The sequence below is a fragment of the Ammospiza caudacuta genome, chromosome 2 (genome assembly GCF_027887145.1).
Source record: "Ammospiza caudacuta isolate bAmmCau1 chromosome 2, bAmmCau1.pri, whole genome shotgun sequence".
NCBI classification, from domain to species: Eukaryota; Metazoa; Chordata; class Aves; order Passeriformes; family Passerellidae; genus Ammospiza; species Ammospiza caudacuta.
In genome coordinates, this window is record NC_080594.1 from 47,036,322 (window position 1) to 47,061,535 (window position 25,214).

The 25,214-nt window shown below is 40.2% G+C and overlaps 1 protein-coding gene across 1 annotated transcript in view; it reads right to left on the reverse strand.

The window, feature by feature from the left end:
• The window catches only part of ALKBH8 (alkB homolog 8, tRNA methyltransferase), a 43,528-nt gene extending 18,777 nt beyond the window's left edge, over positions 1-24,751 (reverse strand). Inside the window, exons 1-8 of the mRNA XM_058799951.1 lie at positions 24,723-24,751; positions 21,659-21,794; positions 20,664-20,804; positions 18,585-18,825; positions 17,494-17,625; positions 16,534-16,629; positions 14,994-15,098; positions 11,961-12,031 (exon numbers count right to left, since the gene is read on the reverse strand). Of these exons, the coding sequence (XP_058655934.1) occupies positions 11,961-12,031; positions 14,994-15,098; positions 16,534-16,629; positions 17,494-17,625; positions 18,585-18,825; positions 20,664-20,795 (777 nt within the window). The 5' untranslated portion in view covers positions 20,796-20,804; positions 21,659-21,794; positions 24,723-24,751. The remainder of the gene's footprint in view (positions 1-11,960; positions 12,032-14,993; positions 15,099-16,533; positions 16,630-17,493; positions 17,626-18,584; positions 18,826-20,663; positions 20,805-21,658; positions 21,795-24,722) is intronic.
• Positions 24,752-25,214: the final 463 nt, after the last annotated feature.

Consider the following 25,214-nt stretch of genomic DNA (forward strand, 5'->3'; position numbering starts at 1 on the left):
GATTTGTGTAGTGCACAAGAAGAGGAAAACTATTGCAGCTTTCAAGCTAACCACAGTTGGATGGAGGAGCTTCCAACCCTCTGCAGGCGTTGCCTTTTGTACCCAGGGAACCTCACCTCTAGAGGTTCACCAACACCAAGTCATGAGAAATTATCAGTCACCTTACTAAGCTGGATGCCAGCTCCTTGTGATGTCCAGCGAGGTGGCTGCTCTGCCCAGCCTTGGCAGAGGTTGGGATGCTGGTGGTACTTATGGCACTATCCCACCAACTTCTGCTCAAACTGACTCCTTGTTTCAAAAGCCTTTAAATATGTCAGTTCCTACTGCTCTAAAAGTATCAAGTTTCTTTTGTATGTCAGGACATTACCTGTGCTCTTTGCATCTTCCCAGATCATTACTTGTGTTAAAACTCAATGTTGTATATTAGACTCATATATAAAAGGCTTTCAACGCCTACACTAAAAGGCAATAGTTTCATTACCACTGCTCCCCCCTCTCTCTCCCCCAAGAGGTACAGATGTGTCCTTTCTGGGAAGTGCTATCTAACCCAAGCACAAAACCTTGGTGTCCTTTTGTGAATCCAGAGTCAGAGTCAGCCAAGTTCCCAACAAGAACAAATTTAGTCATTCTCACTAACATTTCATCTTCATCCTTTAATAAATTGCCTCCCTAGCTCTTAGCTTATACTCTTTTAGTACACAGAAAGCAAGAGGCTAATGCTGTTAGTTTTCATTTAATTTCTTTTACTGACTTAGCCTCCTCTGCAGTATTTTCCCATTATTTCAGTGATATATCTTCCCTCACATCCATGGGTGCTACTACGCTGACATACAGGGAATTGCATCCAACTATACCAGGGCAGAATGTGCCTGAAATGCACCAAATCATTCATCTTCCTTTCCAAAGGAAAGGAAATTTCTAAGGTTTTGCATCTCTTGCTTTCGAATGGAGGACAGTTCAATGGAAGAGCACAAGAGGACTCCTACACATCCTGACCCCTTCCTTATTTACATGTCGAACACTGTACCAAATGTCCACCAAGAAACCACTAAACAAGTCCTTACAACACAGACACAGTTGTTCTGTAATAATCACAAATTTATATGCAAGTATAATATATAGAGGATCCTAATATTTAGGATATTTAGACGATCCTAATATAGAGGATCCTAAATGGATGTGTGTGGCAGCACATGGTCTATGTGATGCTGTGGAATATCTGTAATTTTCCCACCCATTTAGAAAAGTTCTCAAGAGGTTTTCAATATCTAAGTAGAAAGGGAAACACTTCAGCATTCAAAAAGCACATCTCACCTTTCTAAACCATTGATTGTATACCAATACCTATGGAAATACACACAATTCTCACATTTCTGAGGGTGCAAATACACATAAGCAGGACTCTCTTCAACTGTAATTTTACATCCATTCCACACTACCTGTACATTTATCATCCTGTCATCAACCATTGCAGGCTTTAATTGCAAGTTTTCTACAGCAGAAGCATTGTGAGCAACAGGGAATAAAGCCTCCATGCTATATAAACAATAATTGATACAGCAAAAACCAGGCTTTGCCTGAGTAATATTGCCAAACATGGAATAAAACAGGTAAGTGTAATTTGCAAGAAAGAGGACCTGAAATATTTACATTCAAAGTGTAGACTCATACCAAGTACTAGTGTGGCACAGACCCACCAGTTCTTGTAAAATAGCCCAAGTCCTTGCAGGTTTAATGTATTTCAAGGAATGGGTAAAATATGCTGCATATTCATTATCCCATACTGTGGAAAACCATCTTCTCTTACAAACACTGGGATTGTTCATCAAACCTAACTCTCCCCTGCAGCTCTCAGCTTTCTGCTTGGAGTGCTGTAGTACAGGAATTCAGGCTAACTTTAAGACTAGGGTGGAAACAGGCAAATCAGTTCAAGATTAAGATCTACATTTGGCCTTAGATTTTAAAAACATTTGACCTTAGATTTTAAAGATTTTAAAACAACCCAACTGGGGAACTGAAACCTATGAAATGAAACGAAATGTCTAAGCCAGCATGAGCTGAATTACCCCATAGGCTGGGCTGACTCAATCCCCACTGATTACAGAGGAGCTCAGGCATGCAGCACACAGGTACCCCTACCTGTAAATACTAAAATTTCAGTCTTAATCCTGGACTAAATACCATTGACAACAAATTATTTCATAAGGCATCCACACATGGATTCAACAGATGCTTCAACTCTGTTTAAAAGAGTCCTACTTTAATTGAAACTGAGTCCTGCACTATTATCATCACTAAAATCTCGGCCCCTATATACTGAGAAAGTTGCCTGGAAACAGTGTGGTGCTGAATACCTGTACTTCAAAGGGATGAAATGATGAATTTATGCCCTCAGAGTCTGAAACAAAGGTCAGCTAGTCCTTCTCATACCTGCATCTAACAGCTGTCCCAGAAATCATTACAATAAAAGAGAACTACCAGGATATAAGACGTGCAAACTATGCCTTCCCAAACTAATTCTTGCATCATATCTCATAAGGGCTGACAAGACATGGTTTTTCATCTATTGCTATAGAAACTACCATATGGCCTGTCTCTTAATCCTCTGCATCTTCACTGTAAAAGGGAAATCTACTTAGGAACAGAGATTTGGGCATGAATTTAAAGAAATTGCTTACATACATTAAGAAACCTCATTCCTTAGCAATCAAAAGCATATAACCCTCAACTCCCTCCCCTAAAAAGAAACGCAAAAAACCCCCAAAGAACTAATGGAAGTTATCTTCTTAGTTAACAATGTCTCCTGTGGCCACAAAGTATAATTCAAAACACTACTTGACACAAAGACACTTGTTTAAAATAATTTGAAGAAAATTGTTTTATCAATTACTCAATTGCTACATGTCACCCCACAGAGCTCCCACACATCTGACATATACATGTTATTTTAGAACAGGGAAAACAACCATAAAGGAAAAACAGATTCTGAAATTTGGATGGGAAATATTCCAACACTGCTGATTTTCATCATAAAGGACATAATCTCTTTCTTCTGTCTTCTCCATCTGCTTCATTAGCACAATGACTGTCTTCTCAAAATCCAGCCAAAGTTACTCAAAAGGGCTCTAACCAGGGCCTCAACATCTGAATTTACAACTGACTGCATGAATGCACATGGCAGAGATGCAGGCAGTAACAGGAAGGGCAGGAGGAACAAGAACACCTCCCAAGGAACTATGAAATGTCCACTTTTCTGCTTTCTGCTGCACCATCAGCCTTGCTTTCCTCCAACCATTTCTCTGCTGCCCCAGCAGCCAGACCAGGGTTTTCCCTGCACTGCCCGTGGGCAGCACAGACAGGCTGCCTGCCTGCCTGCTTGCTTCTCTGCTAAGGGCACAACTCTCCCACTGACAGAATCCTTCTGCCAAGTGTATCAGCATCACAGGTCTGACAGCTCCAGCACACCTTAACTGCTCAACATTGCCAGCTCCTCAGCAAAAGTTTATCTCTACTGCAACGAGAGCCCTCTGGAGAAACCCCTCTCAAAACATAGCTGATAAGAAAAACAGAAACAGAACACTAAAGCATGCAGAATACTCAGATTTGTAGGATAGTATAAACGCAGACAGACTTCAAACCTCATGTGCTACCACTTACTGCTATTACAAATTCCAGTCCAAAGCCATGAGACACAATACACCACAGCAGGAGCTCAACAAGTTAAGTTTGTTTCTTTGCTTATAGGCTACTTGTGATGATTAGTAGTGACTGACTAGGCATTTCTACATGAAATTTGCCACAGTCTTAAAATAGGCTCCTATGACAATAGAGATGACATCAACAGCTTAGGTTGATGATGACATCAACAGATTAGGTTTCCTTATTGAATTCCAAAACAGAAGTACAGTTGAAATGCAACACCTAAAGATAACTTTTTAGTTCACCAGTTCAGCCTGTTTGCTGTTAACTGGTAGCAGACACCAAGATTCCATTTCACACAGCAAGTACTGACCTCCTAAAAATAATATGTGGAATTACAGTAACTTTCAGTGATGAACCTCTTGACAAAACAAAAAATCCTTTAAAAAATGAAGAAATTAGTAACTACTAAAAAGCAGCACAAAGGTTTCTATCAAAAATTTTAACTATTTCAAGAATGACAACTCAAAACCTGACTAAAAAACGACTTCAGCTGTAAAAATACCAGTTGAAATGTAAATTCAAATGCTCTGTTAGTTTTCATAGAATCACAGAATAGCTTGGTTTGGAAGTGACCTTCAAGAGCATCTAGTTCTAAATCCCCTGCCAGGGGCAGGGACACATTCCACTACACCAGCTCAAAGCAGCACCCAGCATGGCCTTGAACCCTTCCATGGGTTCATCCCTTCCAATGGGGCATTCACAACTTCCCATGTCTTACCAGCCTCATGGTAAAGAATTTCTCCCAAATATCTAATCTGAACCTCCCCTCTTTCAGTATCCATTACTCCAAACCATTCAACGATTACTCTACATTTTGTCACTACACTCCCTGATAAGGAATCCCTGTCCAACTTTTCTGTAGGCCCCTTTCAAGTACTGGAAAACTCCCCAGCCATCTTTTCTTTAGGTTGAACAATCCTAACTTTCTCACCTTGTCTTCACAGCAGAAGCTCCAGCTCTTTTATCAATTTTATAATCCCCCTCTATACTGTCTCCAAAAGGTCCTTGTCCTGCTTATGTTGGCAGCCCCAGAGCTGGATGCAGAACTCCAAGAGGGGTCTCATGAGAGCAGAGCAGAGGGGGAAGATCCCCTCCCTCAACCTGTTAACCACACTGCTTTTAATGGTCTCCTATCTGATGCTTCTTTTCTTTTATTACAATAACCTTTTTTTTCCCCTGCTGGAATAAATACAAACTTCATAGTTAAACAGTTAATTAATCTCACCACCACAGAAGAATGGTTCATGTATCATAGTGAAGGATACATGGGAGGCATGAAGTGCAAAAGAGGAAAAAAAAAAGGTTTTAATTTAAAATGAGTGGTACCATATACCATAGTATAAGGTTTTTCCAAGATTGTTACCTATCTACATTTTTCCTACCACATGAAAACCAATTAGAAATATGTAGCAATAGCTATGGAATAGCAAGATACTTTTTAGAGAGTACATTTGCTTCCCTGAAAAATTCAGTATCTGTATTTGTGTGTCACGGTAGCGCCTTAGCAGCCAGACGTCTGAGAATTGAAAATGAAATGGTGCTGTCTCAGCATACAAAATAAGCACACTACAGAAACAGCAAATAGCCTGGAGACAACAGGTTCTGGTAAAACAGAATCAAGCTGCTAAAGGTATTAAGCAGAAGCTTTCCTTCATTATTTAGCAGTTATGACCCCAATTAGAAAATCTTAAGCCCTACTGCAGACTGCAAACATTTTAGAAAGTATTTCAGTCACAGTAGGCGCTCTCTCACAATCACACAAAAATAACTGGAACCATATGATATTTCTTATGGCATCTCAATGTATTTTTCTGTGTGATGTTGAGTGGATTTAATTTTCAAATTCTTCCTAATTGCCGTTTCTTATATCTCTTTCCACATTCACTTTGGATACACTGCCCAGAGGAGTTCAGCAGACAAAGAGAATATTCTTCCACAACCCTTTCTCAACACCAAAACAGCTCAAACAAAACACAGGATGCTAAAAAGAACAACCAACTAACCGTGAAGAAAGCAAACTGTTAAGAACCAGGAGAAGCCACAGCTCTGCCTTCCCCCTCAGTAGCCAAAATAATGGACCATGAACAGGAAACAAAACCACTACAGAGAATGGAGAAAAGCAACTTCCCACTCTAGCAGACCCAGGAGAAATAGCTCAGCAAGTCACAGTACATTCAGCAATCAAAACACAGGGTGCCTTCCTTCCTCAGCACTGAAGTAGGAGCTACTGGGCTTTGCATAGTGGGGAACAGCTTTATGGAAAGGTATGGACTATGATAAGTTTCCTCCTTCTGTGGAGAGGAAGGCAGGCTGGTACCAATCCAACAGAAGGGAGAAAGGAGACCAACCTTTTCAGAGTTATTTATCTGGTATTGGCCTACTCATAGTAAATACCCAGCCTCAGACAAAGAGGCAGCTGGAAACTGTAATGTCACACCAATATGAAAGGGGAGCCAAAAAGAATATTTTTAAATACAAAATCTTGAAATATGGCTCTGTCATAGCTTAGCTTTGATCTTGTTCTTCCCAAGTAGCTGAGGAGGTAACAGAGAAAGCAACATCTCCACACTGCTGTCCTGTTTCTTCACAAATTACTGCCATACAGCTTCTGGGGAAATAATGCTACCAAATCATTGTTCTGAGGGCAATTCTGACCAAACCAGAATGCTCTTCTTGTACCATCTCCATGCAAATTGAAATTGGTTAGCAGATTCCTACAGTACTTGGGAAACAAATGCTTATCTACATTAATGGCACACAGTGGGTGCCTCGCTCTTGTTACCCTAGCTAAAACAGGATTTAGCCTATCAACAACCAAAGATGTTTTTCTTTACTGCAGGACAAGTTCCCTCTGAACAGTTTACATGAAAGCTGGGCTTTCAGGATCCTTGCAAGAGTTAAAATAACTCATAAGGTGGAAACATCAGCAGTACATGTTGGTATCTGTGAACAGAATCCTGTATGCAAATGGGGAAGAGACATCCAGCACAGAAATAAAAACTCAGAACAGAATGTCTCACCTTTCCCAAAACAGGCAGCTAGACTGTTGTATTTCCATGAAGGGGCTACAGGGTTTGTTACTTATCTCAGAGGGCATATTTCAATGTTCAATTATGTCAAAAGGAAGTTTTCCCTTTTGGTACTTCTTGTATCCCATCCAAGCTCAGTGACACTCAACCATGGTATGACATGCATGGACAGAAATAAACACACAGGATATATCTATACAGAGCAAATGCAAACAGAAGAGACAGATTTATGAAGCTTGATGCATTTAACTTACAGTGCTCAGCACACCTTTCACTTGGAGCAGCTCCTCATTAGTTTTCAAAAATGAAATACCACTTTAAATGGGACAAAGCAACTAAACTTGGCATACAATTATAAATTTTGTCCATTTGGATTTCCAGCTAAAACTACTGAAAGTTGCTATTCTTCAAGAACCAATAAAATCCATGACTGTAAGACATGTTTCTTGAGTTGTACCTGTCTTACAGACTGGAAAAGCATGTTACTGAGCTTTAGGAATCCTACCTCATCTGAACAAACTTCTAAACTCAGCATTAGGTTGTAGTGATTAAAATTAGTATCTTCCATTTGGGTTTAGAGACAATTTGATTCTGCCAATATAATCTCTTTTGAAATACCGATGACTGTTACTATTTCACCCACTACCATCATCCTGCCAACACAGAGAACAAAACTTTGGTACAGCCCCTACCATAGTAATTCTTTAAATACGTAAGATGTTTTCTGCCTTTCCTTACAAGAAAAAAGAACAAAACAATATATATGTAAACAGCAAATTAAGCTGAATTAGCAACTAGCCAAGGTAAGCAGAGCAAGAGCTGGACCACACAGCAGTACCTAGTGCCTGTCTACCTTACTAAAGCTCATGCAAGACACAAAACAGCTGCTAACTGTCAAAGGCTGGGTACAGTCTAGACTTCCTAAAGGCTTCTCATAAAATCTCTCAGCTATTACAGAAACAGCTGCTGCTATACCAGCCACAGGTTTCTGTTTGTTAGCCAAGACAGATTGGAAATAGATCAACAGGTAAGAAGCAAAAGTGCCAGAAAAAGGGTCAATTATCAGACTGAGAGATGAGTAGAAGCAGCATACCTCATTCTATCAGTTCTAGAATGACCATACTCAAAGCTTGTTCAAAAGGTCTGGTGAAGCTTTTCTTTGAAACATTGCTCTGCTTTCAAGGCTTAAGAGACTCACAGGTTTTCTTTATAGATCAAAGCACCTAAGATCCACAGGCTAAGAGATGATGAATGATGAACAGAAGCTAGGCAGAAGTCAATGATCCATGTGCAGCCCCCCCCTTTAACCCTGAGCCACAAATCTGGCTGATATCCCTAAAGCTTTCCTTCCTCAGACATTAGGTCAGGGCCTGGAGCATCACAGCAGTTCTCAGTGTTTGCACCAGCCTTTTGCCAGCCCAAGACACAGGAAGCAGAGTAAGGCAAGGAAAAGCAGAGCTAAGGAGAGAATGACAAGCCTGGGGCTGCTTCTTAGGAAAACAGGACATAGCAACATAAATCAGGATATTGTGCCAAACCAACATCCCTTTGGAGCAAACTGTGACTGTGCTTTGCTGTATGGCAGGGCACAGTAGGTGTCCCACAGCAGTCTCAGATGCAGCAGGGCAGAGCTGACAAGGAGGAACTACAGGTTGTTGGTAACTTTAGATTGGGAGTAAGATCTACAGCCAGGAAGGGAAAATTCTTCTATGGGTTGGATATGTTCATAGCACTACTGAGCTCATAATAGAAATGCTACCTGTGTATTTCTAAAGTTTTAATGAATCAAGGCCTTACACAGCAGCATATGAGATGGCAAATTAGGAAAACTGGAAAAACAGAAATCTCAATACTGATCAAGCTCCTGAAGCACACCTGCGAAGAAAAATTCAACACAGGTTAAAATGAAGATTCTTTTGAGACAGCTGCAAACTTGGCCAGGCTTCTGGTGAAATACTGTAAAACTGCATATCTTTAGAGACACCAAATGGAGGCACTGAAAATAACACCTAACTGAAATAAAACCAAAATTCTCAACAGAAAGGATTGATCCCTGTTTTGCAGTACTTTGTTAAAATTTATGGATACAGAATATGATTTGCCATTAAGTTTAATAAAAGATTGTTCATCTAAATTTACCACATTGCCTTGTCTTTCCTAGTATGACAATTTCTGAATAAAAGAAAGTTGCATTCAATAACAGAGCATTGAAACTGATATTCATTATAATTTCAGTTTATCAACTCCTATAAAGACAGCGTGAATGTGGTGATTTATAAAATGCAATTACGAGTCCACAGGACTTTCTAAAAGTCTCATTTTATTATGCAGTTTCCCACGAGATGGTAAAGAAATGGGTCACATACAGGAAAGATTAGCCTGAGACCCCTACTTTTCCTGAAGTATTACAGGACAAGACAAATCACCTTGCACTGCTTTGCCCTCTAACTATTGAGAAGTTTTTATAAGCTAGGCAGAAGTGCCAAGCAATAATGAAATTTTCCTCCTTCAAAACAAGTTAAATCCATCATGTAAACTCCTCAAAACAAGATGGATTGCACCAACCAGGGCCACCACTTGCCCCTCTGTGCCTCTTGATAAAACTGTTTCATGAGACTGAGATAGGAAAGAGGATGTCACATCTACCTTTTCACCTAATTTCATGCAGGTGTAAGAACCTGGATTGCTGTAGATTATCTGATGCAAGACAAACGCAGCGTTGTGAAGAATCATGTCTTTATTTTGCAAGATTGTTTATATTTAAAATGAACATATATGCCAGTAACTATTCCTTTTTCAACATAAATCAGGTTTGCAGAAACAAATTAAACATCACTAGTGGGCTGCCCTTGGGATTGACACCAGGGCTAGCAACCTGGATGATGGGTCAGAGCACACGTTCAGCACATTTACAGATAAAACTAGAAGTGGCTGATGTCAGATGGTTGTGCCACCATTCAGAAGGATCTGGACAGGCTGACAACTGCTGCCAACAGGAACCTCATGAAGTTCTACAAACAGAAGTGCCAAGTCCCACACCTGGTGAGGAATTACTCCATGTATCTTTACACACTGGCAGCTGATGAGCTAGAAAGCAGCTTTGCTAAAAATGACCTTGAGGTCCTGGTGACAAGAAGCTGAACATGAGCCACCAATGTACTCTTGGAGAAAAAAAGGCCAACAGCATCCTGGGTTACATTAGGAAGAGCACTCAGCTGGTAAAGGGAGGTGATCCTTCCTCACTTATCAGCCCTGGTGAGGGCTATCTCTTGTACTCTGTCCAGTGCTGGAACTGGACTGAGCTTCCCACTACAAGAACACCATGGACTTATTGGAGCAAGTCCAGGACAGGGCCATAAAGATTATTAAGGAATATCTTTACATAAGGGGATGCTGACAGAGTTGAGACTAACCAGCCTGGACAAGGGATAGTAAGGGTCAGGGAAGATGGCTCTTATTCATGTGTGTGAATAACTGATGGGAAGGAATGAAGAAGAAGGATGCAGATTCTTCCTAACAATGTAAATCAACAGGACAAGAAACAATGGACACAATTTAAATCCCATGCCATTCCATCAGAACACGAAGAAACAGTTTGGATTTTTACTGTGACAGAGGTCAAATACTACAAAATTTTGCCTACAGAGGTGGTAAGTCTCTGTCTGCATAAACATTCAAAACACAACCAGACATACTCTTGGACAACCTGACCCTACTTAAGCAAGAGCTTGGGCTACATGACTTTAAGAGATTCCATCCAATCTCATCAGTTCTGTGGGCCTGTGAAGATGATACAAAAAGTTTGAGTTTGAGTGGTGATAACTAAGTCACCAGGCTAGGAGGGTCTTTGTGTTTAGTCCTCTGTTCTGCCAGACTTCTTTTTTCATAAGCCAAAGCATTTATTGTAGTTATTAATTATCACAATCTGCCTAACTCAGATCCTGAAGGGACAAGCATATAAGCAATTGAAAGAAATGCTCTTTCCATTACTCAGTATAATGAGGCATTCTTCTTCCTTTTTTTCCTCTGAAGTGTCTGCCAATTTCCAAAATAGAATACAGAACCGGCTGGGTTGCAAGGTTATTTCTTTATAGCACTTTTTATTTAAATGTGTGCATTTACTGTTGAAGAGAACAAAGAAAGGACAAGACATATGGCTTTGTGCATGTTTTCCACCACATTGCAGCCTGATGTATTCAAGTAGGAAAAAACACCCTACAGAGAGAAAAATACAGAGAAGAAGAGAAAGACACCAAATGTTGATGCTGTATGTGTAAGACCAATTATTTATTAATAGAGTGTGTAAATTTGCCTGTGGTAAGATTTAATGGGAATAGAGAAGGGGGCTTTGCTCCTAAAATAGGTAAACCACATATTACTGCAACTGGTATTTTCATTTTAATATCAGATGAAGAGCTAGATGCACAAAACCACAAAGAAATCATAAAAAATTGTAGAAGTACTAGAAAGGAAAACCATAAACAACAGAACATTTCATGGGCCACTGGCTTGTTTAAATATATCTGTGTTTTGACTGCCTGCACCTGAAAAGTGCATTTATGGCCCATCAGGAAAAGGCACTGAAATTTGTGAGAAACCTAACAGGCTGCAATCCAATGCCTATGCCTGAAATATCTAGAAATGGTCCAAGTCTGGCTGTGTCCCTGGTTGAAATGTACACATTCCAGCCTTTTACAGCTTAAAAATGCTCCATGCAGACCACTTCCCAGAAAGATTTGTATTTTTCATGGGATTAAAATCACTGTGCTTTTGGCCATCTCTGACACCAGCAAGGTCTGAGGTATGCTGAGGCATGCTGCAATACAATAACCTAGAAATACACTGCTTATGGTGTTACATCAATGAAGTAAGAGAGCATCTGTGCCAGAGTCAGCCTTTTCATTGGAATGGAAAGGATAAGAAAGCCCAGGGCTGCAGTACTAAGGCAGAATATGTGAAATTAAAGCATGAAATAAAGATGAAGGAAGGTCAATGGAGACCTGAATGCCAAGATTTAAAAACTATTGTATCAACGATCTTTCAATCATTGTATCAATTAATCTTCTAGTGACACCATCATATTGCAGTTACTTATTTAATTAGCATATCATACCACCTTTCATACTTGATATTAAGTTCAGATGAATGTGGACAGACACCATGGAAAATCAAATGTAAAAATGGAACTTCTCAGTAAAGCATCAGACCACATGCAAACATTAAGTTTACCTCAGCTCCCAAACTGAGAGAGATTATTTCATCTTCAAAAGCAGAATGTGTATCAGTATGAGGAGGAATTCCTGTTTAAAAAAAATAACAAAAACAAACAACAAAAAAGTGACTACAATAATGATAATAATAATAATAACAACAATAATAGAGTGCTATCTCCATTGGCAAGCTCTATTTCTATGGATGTCCCTATGGAAAACTGGGATGTATGGTTGAACAAACAAAACTTACCATAAACAACGGAATTGTCTCATGCCCAGATTAGATGGACACAATTAACCTAAGTGTCTTGTATAATCAGTAGAAATACCTAGAAGATAGTTCAGGTTACTCCAAGGCCTTGCTCATTCCTGGATGGACTCCCTGCTGCAGTGAGAAGCTCAAGCACTTTGCTCTCCTTGCAGGCAGTTTAGCTCTTAGAAGCAACATTATGGTACCTATGGCGATTTTGGACTTTAGTTCATCCACAATAATGTATTTCTTCCTCACTCCCTTCAGAGAGGAGTAATTTCAAATCCCTCTATTTCCTAAGCAAATGACTGCATTAAGAATTTCAGCTTCAGCATTAGGACCTGCTACCTCAGAAGCAGGCACTGCCAGGATCAAGTCTGCCTGTGTTTTGCACTTCCTAGGCAAAGCAACATCCCTGCTAGGCTAACCCCTGGGTAATACATCTGTTAGTGTGGGTATGAGTACACACACATAACTGAGAATTGTCAAAAGGACAGTCATTTTTAGGGGTTTGTTTAGATTTTTCTTTCATATCTGCTAATTGGAAAGAAACTGCCAATACCTGCAGCTTGCGTCACACATTTTAACGCTAAATGCTAGAACAGCAGTGTGCATGCCACAGCAAGATCTCACCACATGGTGGGGAACAGCAGTCAGCAGTGAGCAAGGGAGAACAGCAGACAGCTTGGGAGAACTGCAACTGCACCTTCCTCTGACCCACTGCAGGCCAAGGCAGACAGAATCATTCCCATACCATCCAAAATGAAACAGTTTTATTTGATTATCAAAAATTCTACCCAAGTCGATTTTGGGCTGTGTAGAGAATTCCTGAGTTGAAGACAATTTTTTCTGAAGTGTTAGTCAGCTCTATAAAGCACCTTTATTATACAGCAGATTTTACATCCAGATGTAAATATTCTGAATTCCATTAGTTTCAGGGAAAACAATACAAGTGTTTTATGAGACCAACATTTAATCTGACAGAAAATCAGTGAGACTTGAAAACCAAGGACAGATAGATACCCGTTTGTTACAGCTCACAACTTTGCCTCGGTACAAAGCACTGAGGCTCTGCCTCAAGAGGCTCAAACTTGCACACTGAAGTCTGTGCAATTCACTGTGCAGCAGGAGAACACTGACAGCTCTCCACATCGTCATCAGTAATTCAACCAAGACCACATTGACCCACACATCTCATTTAATTTATCTTATATGTGGTCCCTCCAGTTTAGATACTCATAGCCATAACTCACTTTCCAAAATTTCAAGTATAATTTCCAGGGAAAAAACAGCTCAGAACCAAGATGCAGGCAGTATCAATCTGACTGTGCTCTGTGCTCATTCATATCCTAATGATTTGCACTTAAGAAAGGGTATTTTGCCTTGGGATTGGGTTTTTGTTTGATTTTTCAAAAAACTCTGCTTCCATTCTTGATAGAAATCTACAATTCTAACTAATTTCCTCAGATGTCCCAGCCAGAAGTACAAAATGTATCAACTTAACAGATTGTCAGATACACAAACAAATAGGATCAGACCCTTGTTCAGCAGACACTCTAATAGCTGCCAGACATTAATTCTGAGAGTAAAGCCACTGTTCTTTCTTCCTAAGGACAAATGAGATACTCACCCTGGAAAGCAAGCCAGATACTTAAGCTTGATGACTAAGCTTAGCAAAAAGTACAGCACGTGATTTGTTCCCTAGAAGTGTGATTAGAAGCTTGTTTTTCTTCAGAAGCCTCCAGTTTGGAAAAAAATACAAAAATACAGTAATTCCTTATTGCTAGGATAAGGGAACACTGCTTGCATCATATTTAACACTCCATATATCACATGCACTAACATTATATCATGTGTACTAACAGCAGGAGAGTCTCCATTTCTTGGAGACTGTATGCACATTACAGGAAGCAATACAAGTTTGGAGTAAAAAAATCCACTGAACTAGAAGACCAAATATGACTATTTATTCCTATATCTTTTTATAGTTAGTTTTCAAATCATGACCTTGGACTCAAACACCATAATTTTCCATAACCGTGGTATCAAAAACTGCACTTCTAAACCTAAGTTCCCATGTGGAGAAACCAGTACTAAAACTTTAGTTTTGTTTCAAAGCATCTATGGTCACAGAGGAAATACACTAAGCAGGTTCCTGCTTAAATCCTGTTCCTACTCCATTTCACAGTTAGATGCTACACTCTCCTGCTTTTTAGTGAAGTTGTACTGGTTTGGCTGTAGTTCATTTGCTCCACAGGTGCCCGTACGGTGCTATGCTTTGGATTTGTCATGAAAACAGTGTAGGTAGTACATGGATGTTTTACCTCTTTCTAAGCAGTCCTTACACAGCATCAAGGTCTTTTATGGTTCTCATGTTTCCCCACCAGCAAGTCAGCTGGGGGTGCACAAGGAGCTAGCAGAGCACACAGCTACGACAACTGACTCCATGTGACCAAGAGAATATTCCATATGACCATATGAGATCGTGATCAGTAAGACTAAAGTTACTTCATCTCTGGTGAAGTTTACCAGGGATGTCATTACTCAGGGACTGAGCACTGATTGACCAGTAGCTGAGGAATTTTTTTGTATCATTTTCCTTCCTTTGTTTTGTTTGCCTATTTTTTTTTAACTTACTAAACTGTCCTGATCTCAAGCCTCCTCACTTTTATCTTCCAATTCTATCCTCTGCCTCAGTGAGGGGAGTTAGCAAGAAGCTGCATGGTGCCTAGTTCCCTACCAGGGTTAAATCCCTATATAAAATAGAGTTCAAAATTTTTGAGGGACAAATGAACTTACCTTGTCCAGGTTCATACTGATTTACAGTCAGTTGATCAGGTTTATGCTTGATATATCCCTGCTTTAAGCACTTCTCCAAGAATGGGTTGCAAATTTCAGGAAGACCTAGTTACAGAAAGAGAACTGTAAACAAGACAGGACAGCTTTTTACAATAAATATAACTAGGAAAATACATAGAAGTAGCTTCATGTACATGCAAGTCCATCTTTAATGATGATTACTCTGCATCTGCTGCTAACATACACATCAGAACTGGAGACACATCAGAACTGGAGGCCTAATCTTCAAGTCCAATATTCTTGAAGGTCTCAAAATTACAAGGGCCACTCTTCCAAGCCCTCTACATTCAGAAACAGAGTAGTCCTTACAAATGCAAACTGTAGTATCTCTACACATAAATAAAACCACATCAAATCAGAGGAAAGGTTTTTACCAATTACAATAAAAAAGTTGCAGTCAAGAAGCAAAATTATTATGCAAAGAGTCAGTTGTGCAAAGAGCTCCCTAAAAAATTTATTGCCTGGAAATCTGTTACTGAATTAGATTAAATATCACCAACAAATCTGCTGAAGTTAAGCTGGTCTTGAAACAGGAAAGGAAGGCATAGTCCTCCACTGAACCTTTGGTTTGCCATTTTACCTGAGGATTTGTTTGAAAAATCCTGCTGCAGGTAACACCAACAAACATGTTACTACTATCCCTTCCATGAATCTACTGATTTTTATCCTTGTTTTCTCCCAAGAAGTATTTATGCTTTTCTGACACATAAGATAGTCTGTGAGACTAGAAAACAATTCACATATCAATCCTCTTACAATGATATAGCTTCACAGTTAAAATCTTAAGATAACCAGAATCCTTCTGTTGCATGCTACATCCACCTCAGTACACATGCACCACCTTAAACACCTTCAAGTTTTACAGGAATTTAACTCTCCTATTTTGCTATTTTTAAATCTAAGTCTATAAGATGACTCACTTGCTTTGCTCTGACTCACAGCTTTCAACTCCCAATATGAGTTATTGAAACCTTTACAAAATTGCTTTCAGAGCAAAGGAAATTTTATTTCAGTGTGCATGCATCCAGCAAGTTTCAAGCTGGTTGAGATAAATATATACAGCAATATACGTCATATCCCCCAAATAAATTAATATGCAACTTGTAACACATAATTGTTTTATGGAACAAAAAGCTAAAAAGGAATGACAATTACAATCCCAAAAGCCTTATTTGACCAGAGCTCAACAAAGGGCAGCAACCTCTTGCTCCAAGTGACTGGACAACAAGCTTAAAGCACTAACAATAATTTGGAATGAGTCTCAAAATTAAGAAGCACTTTTGTGTGGGTGCTTAAGATACAGCAAAGGCTCTCCTTTAACCAGACTCTCACAGCCATAACGCAGCAAGGCTTTATATAATGGTTCAAACATCAGTGCAAACTGATATATAAACTTTATATAATGGTTCAAACATCAGGCTTTATATAATGGTTCAAAGATCAGTGCAAAATAAGCACAGTTTAATAGGGAAGTTCTCACCTCCAGGTAATGGTTTGTCTTTATCAACATTATTATTATCATAGCGAAACTCATATCCAAAATGCTTTACTCTTCTATGCTTTAAAGTCTTCTGGGCTGTAAAAACACATATGTTTAAAGTAAGATTAGACTACATAAAGACTATATGAAACATTGCAGGCATTTTACCATGTTTCCCTATTCCATTCTACCTGTTAAGCCTAAACATTCTTTAATTAGCAGTTAAAATAGTGTATGTGACCTTTGTTCTTCACGCACACACTTCTGCTTATTTTCTTTTCTAATTCATCAAACATCACAGTCACTGCTGTTGTGAGTCAAAGGGATGGTGTTTTTGTATATGTAAGAAACAGGGAACACAAATTTTTTGAGCCATGCTTAATGCATCTTTTTCTTGCCCTGATCTCTGAATTTACACCTGATGAATACCCTACAGGTACATCAACATCCATCATTCTCATTAATCACCATGTTTCACATTAGCTAAGGTCAGAATAACCTTTTGCGTTGCTCCACGGAACAAATTTACACAGGAACTCCGAAGTGATTTCCAAGAATTCATTTAATGTAGGATTCAACTCCAAAAGCTCAAGTGAAACCATCCAGAATGTATGCCTCACTAAGTTATTTGTTTTACATAAAAGAAGACACAGCTCTTCAGTTGAACATCAAATTACAAACAGTCTTGTGCTTGGCACAAGACACATAGAAAAGACTTTAAATGTTTCTGGATGCAGATTTGTTATTCAAGTAAACCCATTCTAGCATATCAATTCAGATCTCTTGTCCCAAGGAACTGATCACTTGCAGGATAAGACCTAATTTCTAAAATGCTAAGAGTAACCACAGAATAATTTCTGACAATACATTTCCCAAGATGTAGACTTCCTGTAACCTGAAACTGCAGGAAAAAAACAACATAAAAGTATAGAATGTCAGGATTCCTATAGTTGTACCCACCATTCTGAGTATCTTCATCTGCTTTCCAGTCAATACTTTCCAACATCCTCCTTTCTTCCTCTGGAGAAATAATCTTTTCAATTACCACTAAGCCTGGAGGCAAGCTTGTAGGAACAGCATTTTGCAAGGAAACTGAGGTATAGGAAAAAAAGATAATTTTGTCACTCTATTTAGAGAAAATAAAAACATGTATTCCCTATGGAAATAAAATTATTTTTATGATAATATAGCACAGCTGTTGAAATGTTTAGTGATACAATGGAGCCCTCATTGTGGTCTTATTTGGAGAAAGAATGATCCCTTTTTGCCACGACAAAACAGGGTAAGGCCTGAGATCTGCATCATTCCAGCACTTTCTAAAAATTTTACTGCATAAGACAAACAAGACTACACTATTCAAACATAAAACTGCTTGTGGCTTTCCTGTAAAAATAATGGTAAACAGAATTTCCCAATCACTTAAGGTTCTACCTGAATTTCATATTAATTTTGTAGAATTTTAGTGATTCACCATATCAGCAGCTTCCACAGACAGAATAGTCTGTAATCAAATGTGTACAAATATGGAGTACAGAACAATACCTAGGTGAAAGCAAAACACCACTGATGTTGGGACATTCAGTTTGCTTTCCTAAGAGATCAAAAAAAAGCTATTTGCTAGCATAATGTACAGACCAACACCAGGAACCCTTTTTGCTAGACACTATGAAAGCTCACAGAAAGAGCAGCAGTTCTTTAGAGCTTATAATCAGCAAAAAAAAAAAAAAAAAAAATAGGGGGAAGGAGGAAAAAAAGGATTCTGCAGGCTCCTTAATCCCAAAACCTTCATGCACAGTACTGAACGGTCAGGAAATTACTCAAATTTTTTTTCCTTTTGCTTACGAGTAATATAGTTGAAATTAGAGTATCCTAACCTGGAATACAAAGAGTAAAGGTTATTTTATGTCCAGAATCTCAGATTCTAGCTTTCATTTTCTGTGTCTACTTACCAAAACTAGTGTGCTTTTACCTACATTTACAATCCAGGAAGTAAAAGCAAAGGGAAGCAGTATGCAGGAAGCTGGATATATAGGAAAGCAGAAAAACTGTACCTTTTTCCACAAAATTAATATATAGAACAATGTTTTGGTCACAGTCTTCCAATGTTACTTCCTTTCCATTAAGGGCATTAAAGGCTTTCTTGGCTTCTTCTGTTGTTCTGTATTTCACAAATGAGTATGGTTTATTTGGTGGCATTAAGAGTGTTTCCATTGCTCCATATTCTTCTAGTATTCTGAGCAACTGCTGTCTACTCATCCCATTACCAAGACCAGCATTGGCAATAACCAGGCTCTAAATGAAAAAGAATTAAAAAACAAAACAAAACAAAAAAGAATTAGTGATTATTGTTGGTTCATTTAAAACCAGCATTTTACCAAGAGAACAGCACTATAAAAAAAATTAAGCCCATGAGCACTCTTTTATGTATTCTGCATAAGATATTTACATTTCCATGAGCTTGTTACACAAGGCTAATGCAACCTTTGCTTGCTCAGCACACAGTGTGGCTGAAAGCCTTGCAATCTCTCTCAGAAACACCTCCTCAGGTAATGCACACTTTGAAGTGGCATGTGTGTGACAAGTGCACTGCAAGCAAACAGTGGCACTGGCACACATAATTTTGATGGTTTCTGGAACAGCTGGGAAAAGTGTTCAATTAATTCAAACAACAGCACTTCACTTCTCTAAAAAAACAGAAAATGAGGTTTAGAACCAAAGAGGAGGGGCATTAAAAAACTGAGCACTGCTGTGATTATGCCTATTGTGAAGACTGTTAACATCTGCTCTAAGCTTTGCACCAGGCTGTCTGCCAAAGATCATATTTTTCAAGATTTACCTCATTATTAATTACTGCTATTTTCTGGAATGTTATTGATGGAGGGACTCGTGTATGAAGGACTTCCAGAGGTTCAAACCACTCCTTTCACCTAATCTTCAAAGACCCCCACTAAACAACTGCTGCAGCACATGCAGCAACTGATGATGTTAATTCAGAGATAGTCAGACTGTTGCACAAAGCCTGGAAGTATTTTCTATTTTCCTGACATAAATTTTCCACTAGCACTATGATTTTGTTTCACATATCATTTATTCAAATGTTCTGTCACCAAAAAGGACCTTGCTGGACCCCAAAATTATTCTTTGGATAGATTATTGATAATTTGGTACCTGGGACAGTTTCAAGGGGAACAAGTCCCAAATTACAGACCCATTTCCATGCAACACTAGAAAGACACAGTCTTTGTTCTAAATAGTTTGCAATACAAACAAGTTTGCTGAGTCATTAACATCTGTCCATGTGGTTTGAAATTTGAGCAAAAATTAAACCAATTTTTATTACAAAAACGTATAAAGATCTAACTGATGTTTCCATAATTGAATGGGAAGAATTTTCAGGATCAGGATGAACAAGCATAGGGTAAATGATACTGCTCTACAGTGTTTCAAGCCATTTGTATTTCCTCATAAATGAGAGAGTGAAATTAGAAACTCTGACTTCCCCATCTGTCTGCAAGTTCCTGTCACTTTTTGCTACACCAGTATCTGTGAGATCATTCTCTGATGTGCTGTAACTCTACTGTGGCAGTACACTACAGACCAAAAACCCAAGCAGCTTTCTGTTAGGTCTCTTTTCTGCAAGGAAAGAGAAAGCTGTCCCCATTTAAACAGCTGCAAGTCAGCCAACCAGCTCAATTCCCACAGAACCACAGCCTTAATAAAAACAAGATGGAAAATATTTCCAAGATAGACATATTTTTAATGGTGAGCTCAGATATAACAAATTACACTTGACAGAGAACCATGGAAGATATAAAGGTACAAAAGTTAAAAGACTGAGAAAAAAAAAAAAAACACAGAGAAACAGAATAAAAGTTTATCTACTTCAATAGCATTTCCAATGCTTCCTTCTTCCTCCTCAACCCAAGTAACTACTGTGTCAGGTTAAAAAAAAACACCTTATCCAAAGACCCTGAACTGCTGAAGTACAGTTCTGCTTTGAAATCAAAGAAGCACAGAAAACCCTCAATCTCAGGAAGTCCATTTTTAAAAACTGCATTTTACACAAGACACATGTGAGAAGAGAACACAGATAAGCAGCATTTTAACACTACCATCAAAATCTCAACTACCTGTGTCACATGGGAGACACACTTTATGCCCTCGTGTCTCATCAACGTATGCTGAGCTCTGACTTGCTTCCTCAATACTTTCTTCTTCATTTTCTGGACTTTCAAATGATCTTCACTGGTTTTAGCTTCCATACTGGTGTTCTGGAAAGCAGAAATAACAACACATAGTAAGTGTCCTGCTTGAAAAGGATCTCTCCCAAAAATAAAGCTTTAAAAGATTGCTATGATGCTTGATTTCATTTTCCTATTTTTCTCTTCCTCTTCACTCCTTTATTCACACTCACAGTATCACTAGATCCATTTGTGCGTTTTAACCTGTCTACCCCTCCTGTTTTCATACAGTAATTTCAGCTAATTTCCTTCTCTCTGCAGTCTCTCCAGAATAGAACATGAGAAAAAAATAATGCGTGGAACTGCCATGAGACTCGTATGGTCTCAGCTTCTGAGTTATTCTCATGCCTCACCAAATGTTTCAGTTGGAGATGAAATGTTTGGCTTCTTTTATCTAATTGCAACCAAGTGTGACATTTGGCCAAACTTGCCTTTCTTGAAAGTAGAAAAAAGAGAGTAGACTTACATGTCCTGGAGCAAGCAACTAGGATGCTCCACACATCATTTACCATGTCTCCCAAACTTAATGAAAATCACATTCCTGTTGTGTGAAGGAACAGAAAACTGTGTACATATATATAAATATATATTTATTAGCCACTGAATTTCATAGCAACACAGAATTTACCAATCAGTGAGTAATTAAAGGTCAATGGCATTCTCCAGGTTTTGCTGCATCTTTTGCCACTTTTGGTCTAACACTACATTGAGATCATACAGTACCTTCCCACATTTCTTTGAGCCTACATTCTTTTCCTTTCTTTTTTCTACTCCCTTCAAATCCAAGGGAGGAGTCTGGATCTCATGTAAGATTATGACAAAGCTCCCAGACATTGATGCAGTTTGACTTTGACTTTATCTATCCCTATAACACAACCCCTTACCTGTATTTTAGAGGTATCTTCTCTTCTTTGCCAAAAATCCTCCTAACAGTATAGCTGGACAATGCAACTTCAGCTGTCTGTCCTATTCCATTCTTTTATTATCACGACCTGGCAACAATCCTTCCATCTTCTCTTCCTGTCAAAAAAATGGTTTTGTTTCAGTTATTTTTAAGGGAAAAAAACCAAAACAAAACTAGGTCAATCACCCCTATATGTAATTATTTAACTCTGTCAACTGCCCCAACAGTCACTTATCCACTTGCATGCCTTCTGGCTTGCAGGACAGCAGAGTTGCTTCCCAATACCTAAACTGCAGACACAACCATGATAATATGACAATGTACTACAAAAAAGGGTTAAGGTAAAAAAACCCCTCATATTAGTATTTGCTGCAACTTTGTGTTGAATGACTTAGCAAAAATGTTGTTTTAAACAAGCACTGATATGCTAGCAAAACTGTTATAAAATATTGACAATAGCTCAAAAGACAAATAGCTCAAAACAGTTCAAAGTAAGATTCTTCAACAGTGTTAAATACAGAGAGCAATGGTCCTCTTAACCTTCATTAGTTAAATAATGATCAAAAAATCTCAAACTTGCTTAAACCAAAAAAAAGAAAGCACAATGAAACACACACGCACACACAAAAAAAACCCCAAAACCAAACAAAAAAAAAAAAAAAAAACAAAACCAAAAAACTACTAAAAAACCAACATCCAAAAGCATAAGATAATTAGAAGCCACGGTAGCTGAGAGGGGGGAAAATAAAAGTCACATAAAAAGAAGCTTAAAAATTTTTATGAATTAGATTCTCCTAAATGCATCTAATGGGTTACCCTTACCAAGATTCAGCTGACTAGCCGGCTCCTTCAGCAAGCCTACTATGACAATGTGTGCAATTATAAGATTTCATAGAATTATAAAATTATTTAAGTTACAAAAGACCTGTAAGGTTGAGTTCAACTGTTAATCCAGAACTGCCAAATCTACCACAAAACCCTATGTCCCTAAGCATCACCACCTACACAATTGGGTGCAAAAGGCTTGTCCTGTCCCACCTTACTTGCCACACACAGGTGAACAAAAGCCCACATCTTTACAGCCTACACATGAGCAGGTTCCTCTGCAGAGAGTGTCAGGCAGTCCCAAACTACTCCACAGGAAAGTGACACATCTTTGGCTTGGTGAGTTTACAGAAAGAGAGCAAAAATACAGGATAGGATAATACTTTTAAGCGAAGCAAATTGGATTTGGATGCAAAAGCATGGAGGCTATGCACATCAGCCATACCAGTCAGACCACTGTCATGCAGCCTGCAGAACAGACTTGAAACTGAAAGGGTCAGGCCTCTTCCATAACATCTGTACCTCTACATACTGGAAGACTTCATGTGATCTCCGGGGAAAGCATTTCTGAGTTTAGTCAGGCCTTTAGTCAGGTCCTCACAAACACCTACATCCTCCAGGCAAAAGCAAAGAAGTCATGCCACAATATTTGTTAAACTAGCACAGAAACTAAAGCTGAAAGACTTCTTTTTATCCTTCCATAAACCCTGAACAATGGACAGCTGAGGTGTGACTCAGCTGTCTAAATAGCACCCAACACTGGCAGAGATGACCTAGCCCACAACACTCAGCCTTTCACCTGCTGCTCAAGAAGCTGAAGACCTTCCTGATGTGCTGTGTCATGCTTGCCAGCATCACTCTGGTGCCTCCAGCTTCTGAAGACATCTTAAACAGTAATACCTGCATAGCTGAGACAGAATATTCCCTTGGTCTCTGTCTAAACTGGGTCTAAACTCTGTCTTGTCTTTTGCATGCATTACCAGTGGCTCAATTTGGCAGGCAACTCTGCCCTGATTTCTGAATAAAAGAATCACACTCAACTGTATAGAAGTAGGAAACTTCATTTTCTGGGATCTCACACCTCCTTTAGAATGGCCAGTATGACTACAGAAGAAAAAGGATTAATCCACTGTTAAATTTGTTACTGTTACCACCTAGTTTTACAACAAGTATTTTTAAAAAGCACCTCCTGAAGTTACACACTGAAAACAGTTTCCCCTTGCAATACGAGCTGAGGTTACACGCACTTTACAAAACTGGCCTGAAGCTCCTACAGAGGTTAATGTAAAGCTTTAATGCAATGCACGAAGTTTGTTTGTTGTAGGAGCCGCCTCTGAGAACTCAAGTACCAGGCGGGCGGGCAGAGCAGAGCGGCGGCTGTCGGCAGAGGGAGCGCCACGATCAGGGATAAGCCGCGATCTGTTACTCACTTATGGCTTGGTTTTGTGCCACAGTCACGCCACAGCAAAAATATAAGGACACAGTATTCACATAAACATCCGGGAGGGAAAAAATACATTCAGGAGGCCCTACGCAGAGATTTAAGAGCTCCAGCACTTGCCAAACGCGCCCGAAAGCACCAGCATATCCAGGCACTGGCATGTCCCCGCGGCTGTCCCATCCCACCTCTGCGAGGGACAGCCAGCACCAAACCTCCCACCGACACCCCGCACAACCCCGGGCACTCGCTGCAAACAGCAACGATACCAGGAATAACCTCCGGAGAGCGTCTTAGAATCACGGAATGTTAAGGCTTTGAATAGACCTTAAAGATCAACCAGTCCCAACCCCGTGCCATGGGCAGGGATGCATCCTTCTAGACCAGGTTTCTCAAGGCTTTGAACACTGCCAGGATTGGGGCACCCACAGCCTCCCTGGGTAACTTGTTCCAGGGCCTCACCACCCTCACAGCAGTATCCCTTCTTCTCTGCCCTGAGTACACACGGGGGAGGCTATAAAAGCTGTGAGGCAGACATAGGGACTGGCTTGGCCTTCTCCCCCTTGCACCACCTCGTGTGACAGGGACAGAGATGAAGCAGGAGCCGCGGCCAGGCCGCCGCGGGCTCTGCTCCCCGCACAGAGCGGCACGGGGGGCACGGGAGGGAAGGAGAACCAGCGGCACAGACCGCCTGCGTTCCCGCCGCCACCGCAGCTCTCTGTCCCCAGGCAGAGCCCGGCGAGGCCCGGGCGCTGCAGCCCCGGCCCGACGGGCGCGTTACCTGCAGGAAGCGGCCATGTCGGGGCGGGCACCGGCCCCGGCACCGCCCCCGCCGCGCCGTCATGGCCCCGCCTCGGCCCGCTGCCCGCGGAGCGGCACGGCCGAGGCGAGTTTCGCGGCTGCGGGCGTCTGTCGCTTTATTGCAGGGCAGAGAAGCCAGGCTCTGATGTTCAGCAAAGCCATGTGCTGGGTCCTGCCTTTGGGTCACAGCAACACCAAGCAGCGCCACAGGCTGGGGGAAGAGTGGCTGGGAAGGGCCTGGAGGTGCTGATCAGCGGCTGAAGGCCGATGGCATCCTGGCCTGGCTCAGCCAGGTGTGGCCAGCAGGAGCAGGGCAGGGACCGTCCCCCTGTACCCAGCACTGCTGAGGCCACAGCTCCAATCCTGTGCTCAGTTCTGGGCCCCTCAGTGCCAGAGAGACATTGAGGGGCTGGAGCGTGTCCAGGGAAGGGCAGCGGAGCTGGGGAAGGGTCTGGAGCACAAGTGCTGTGAG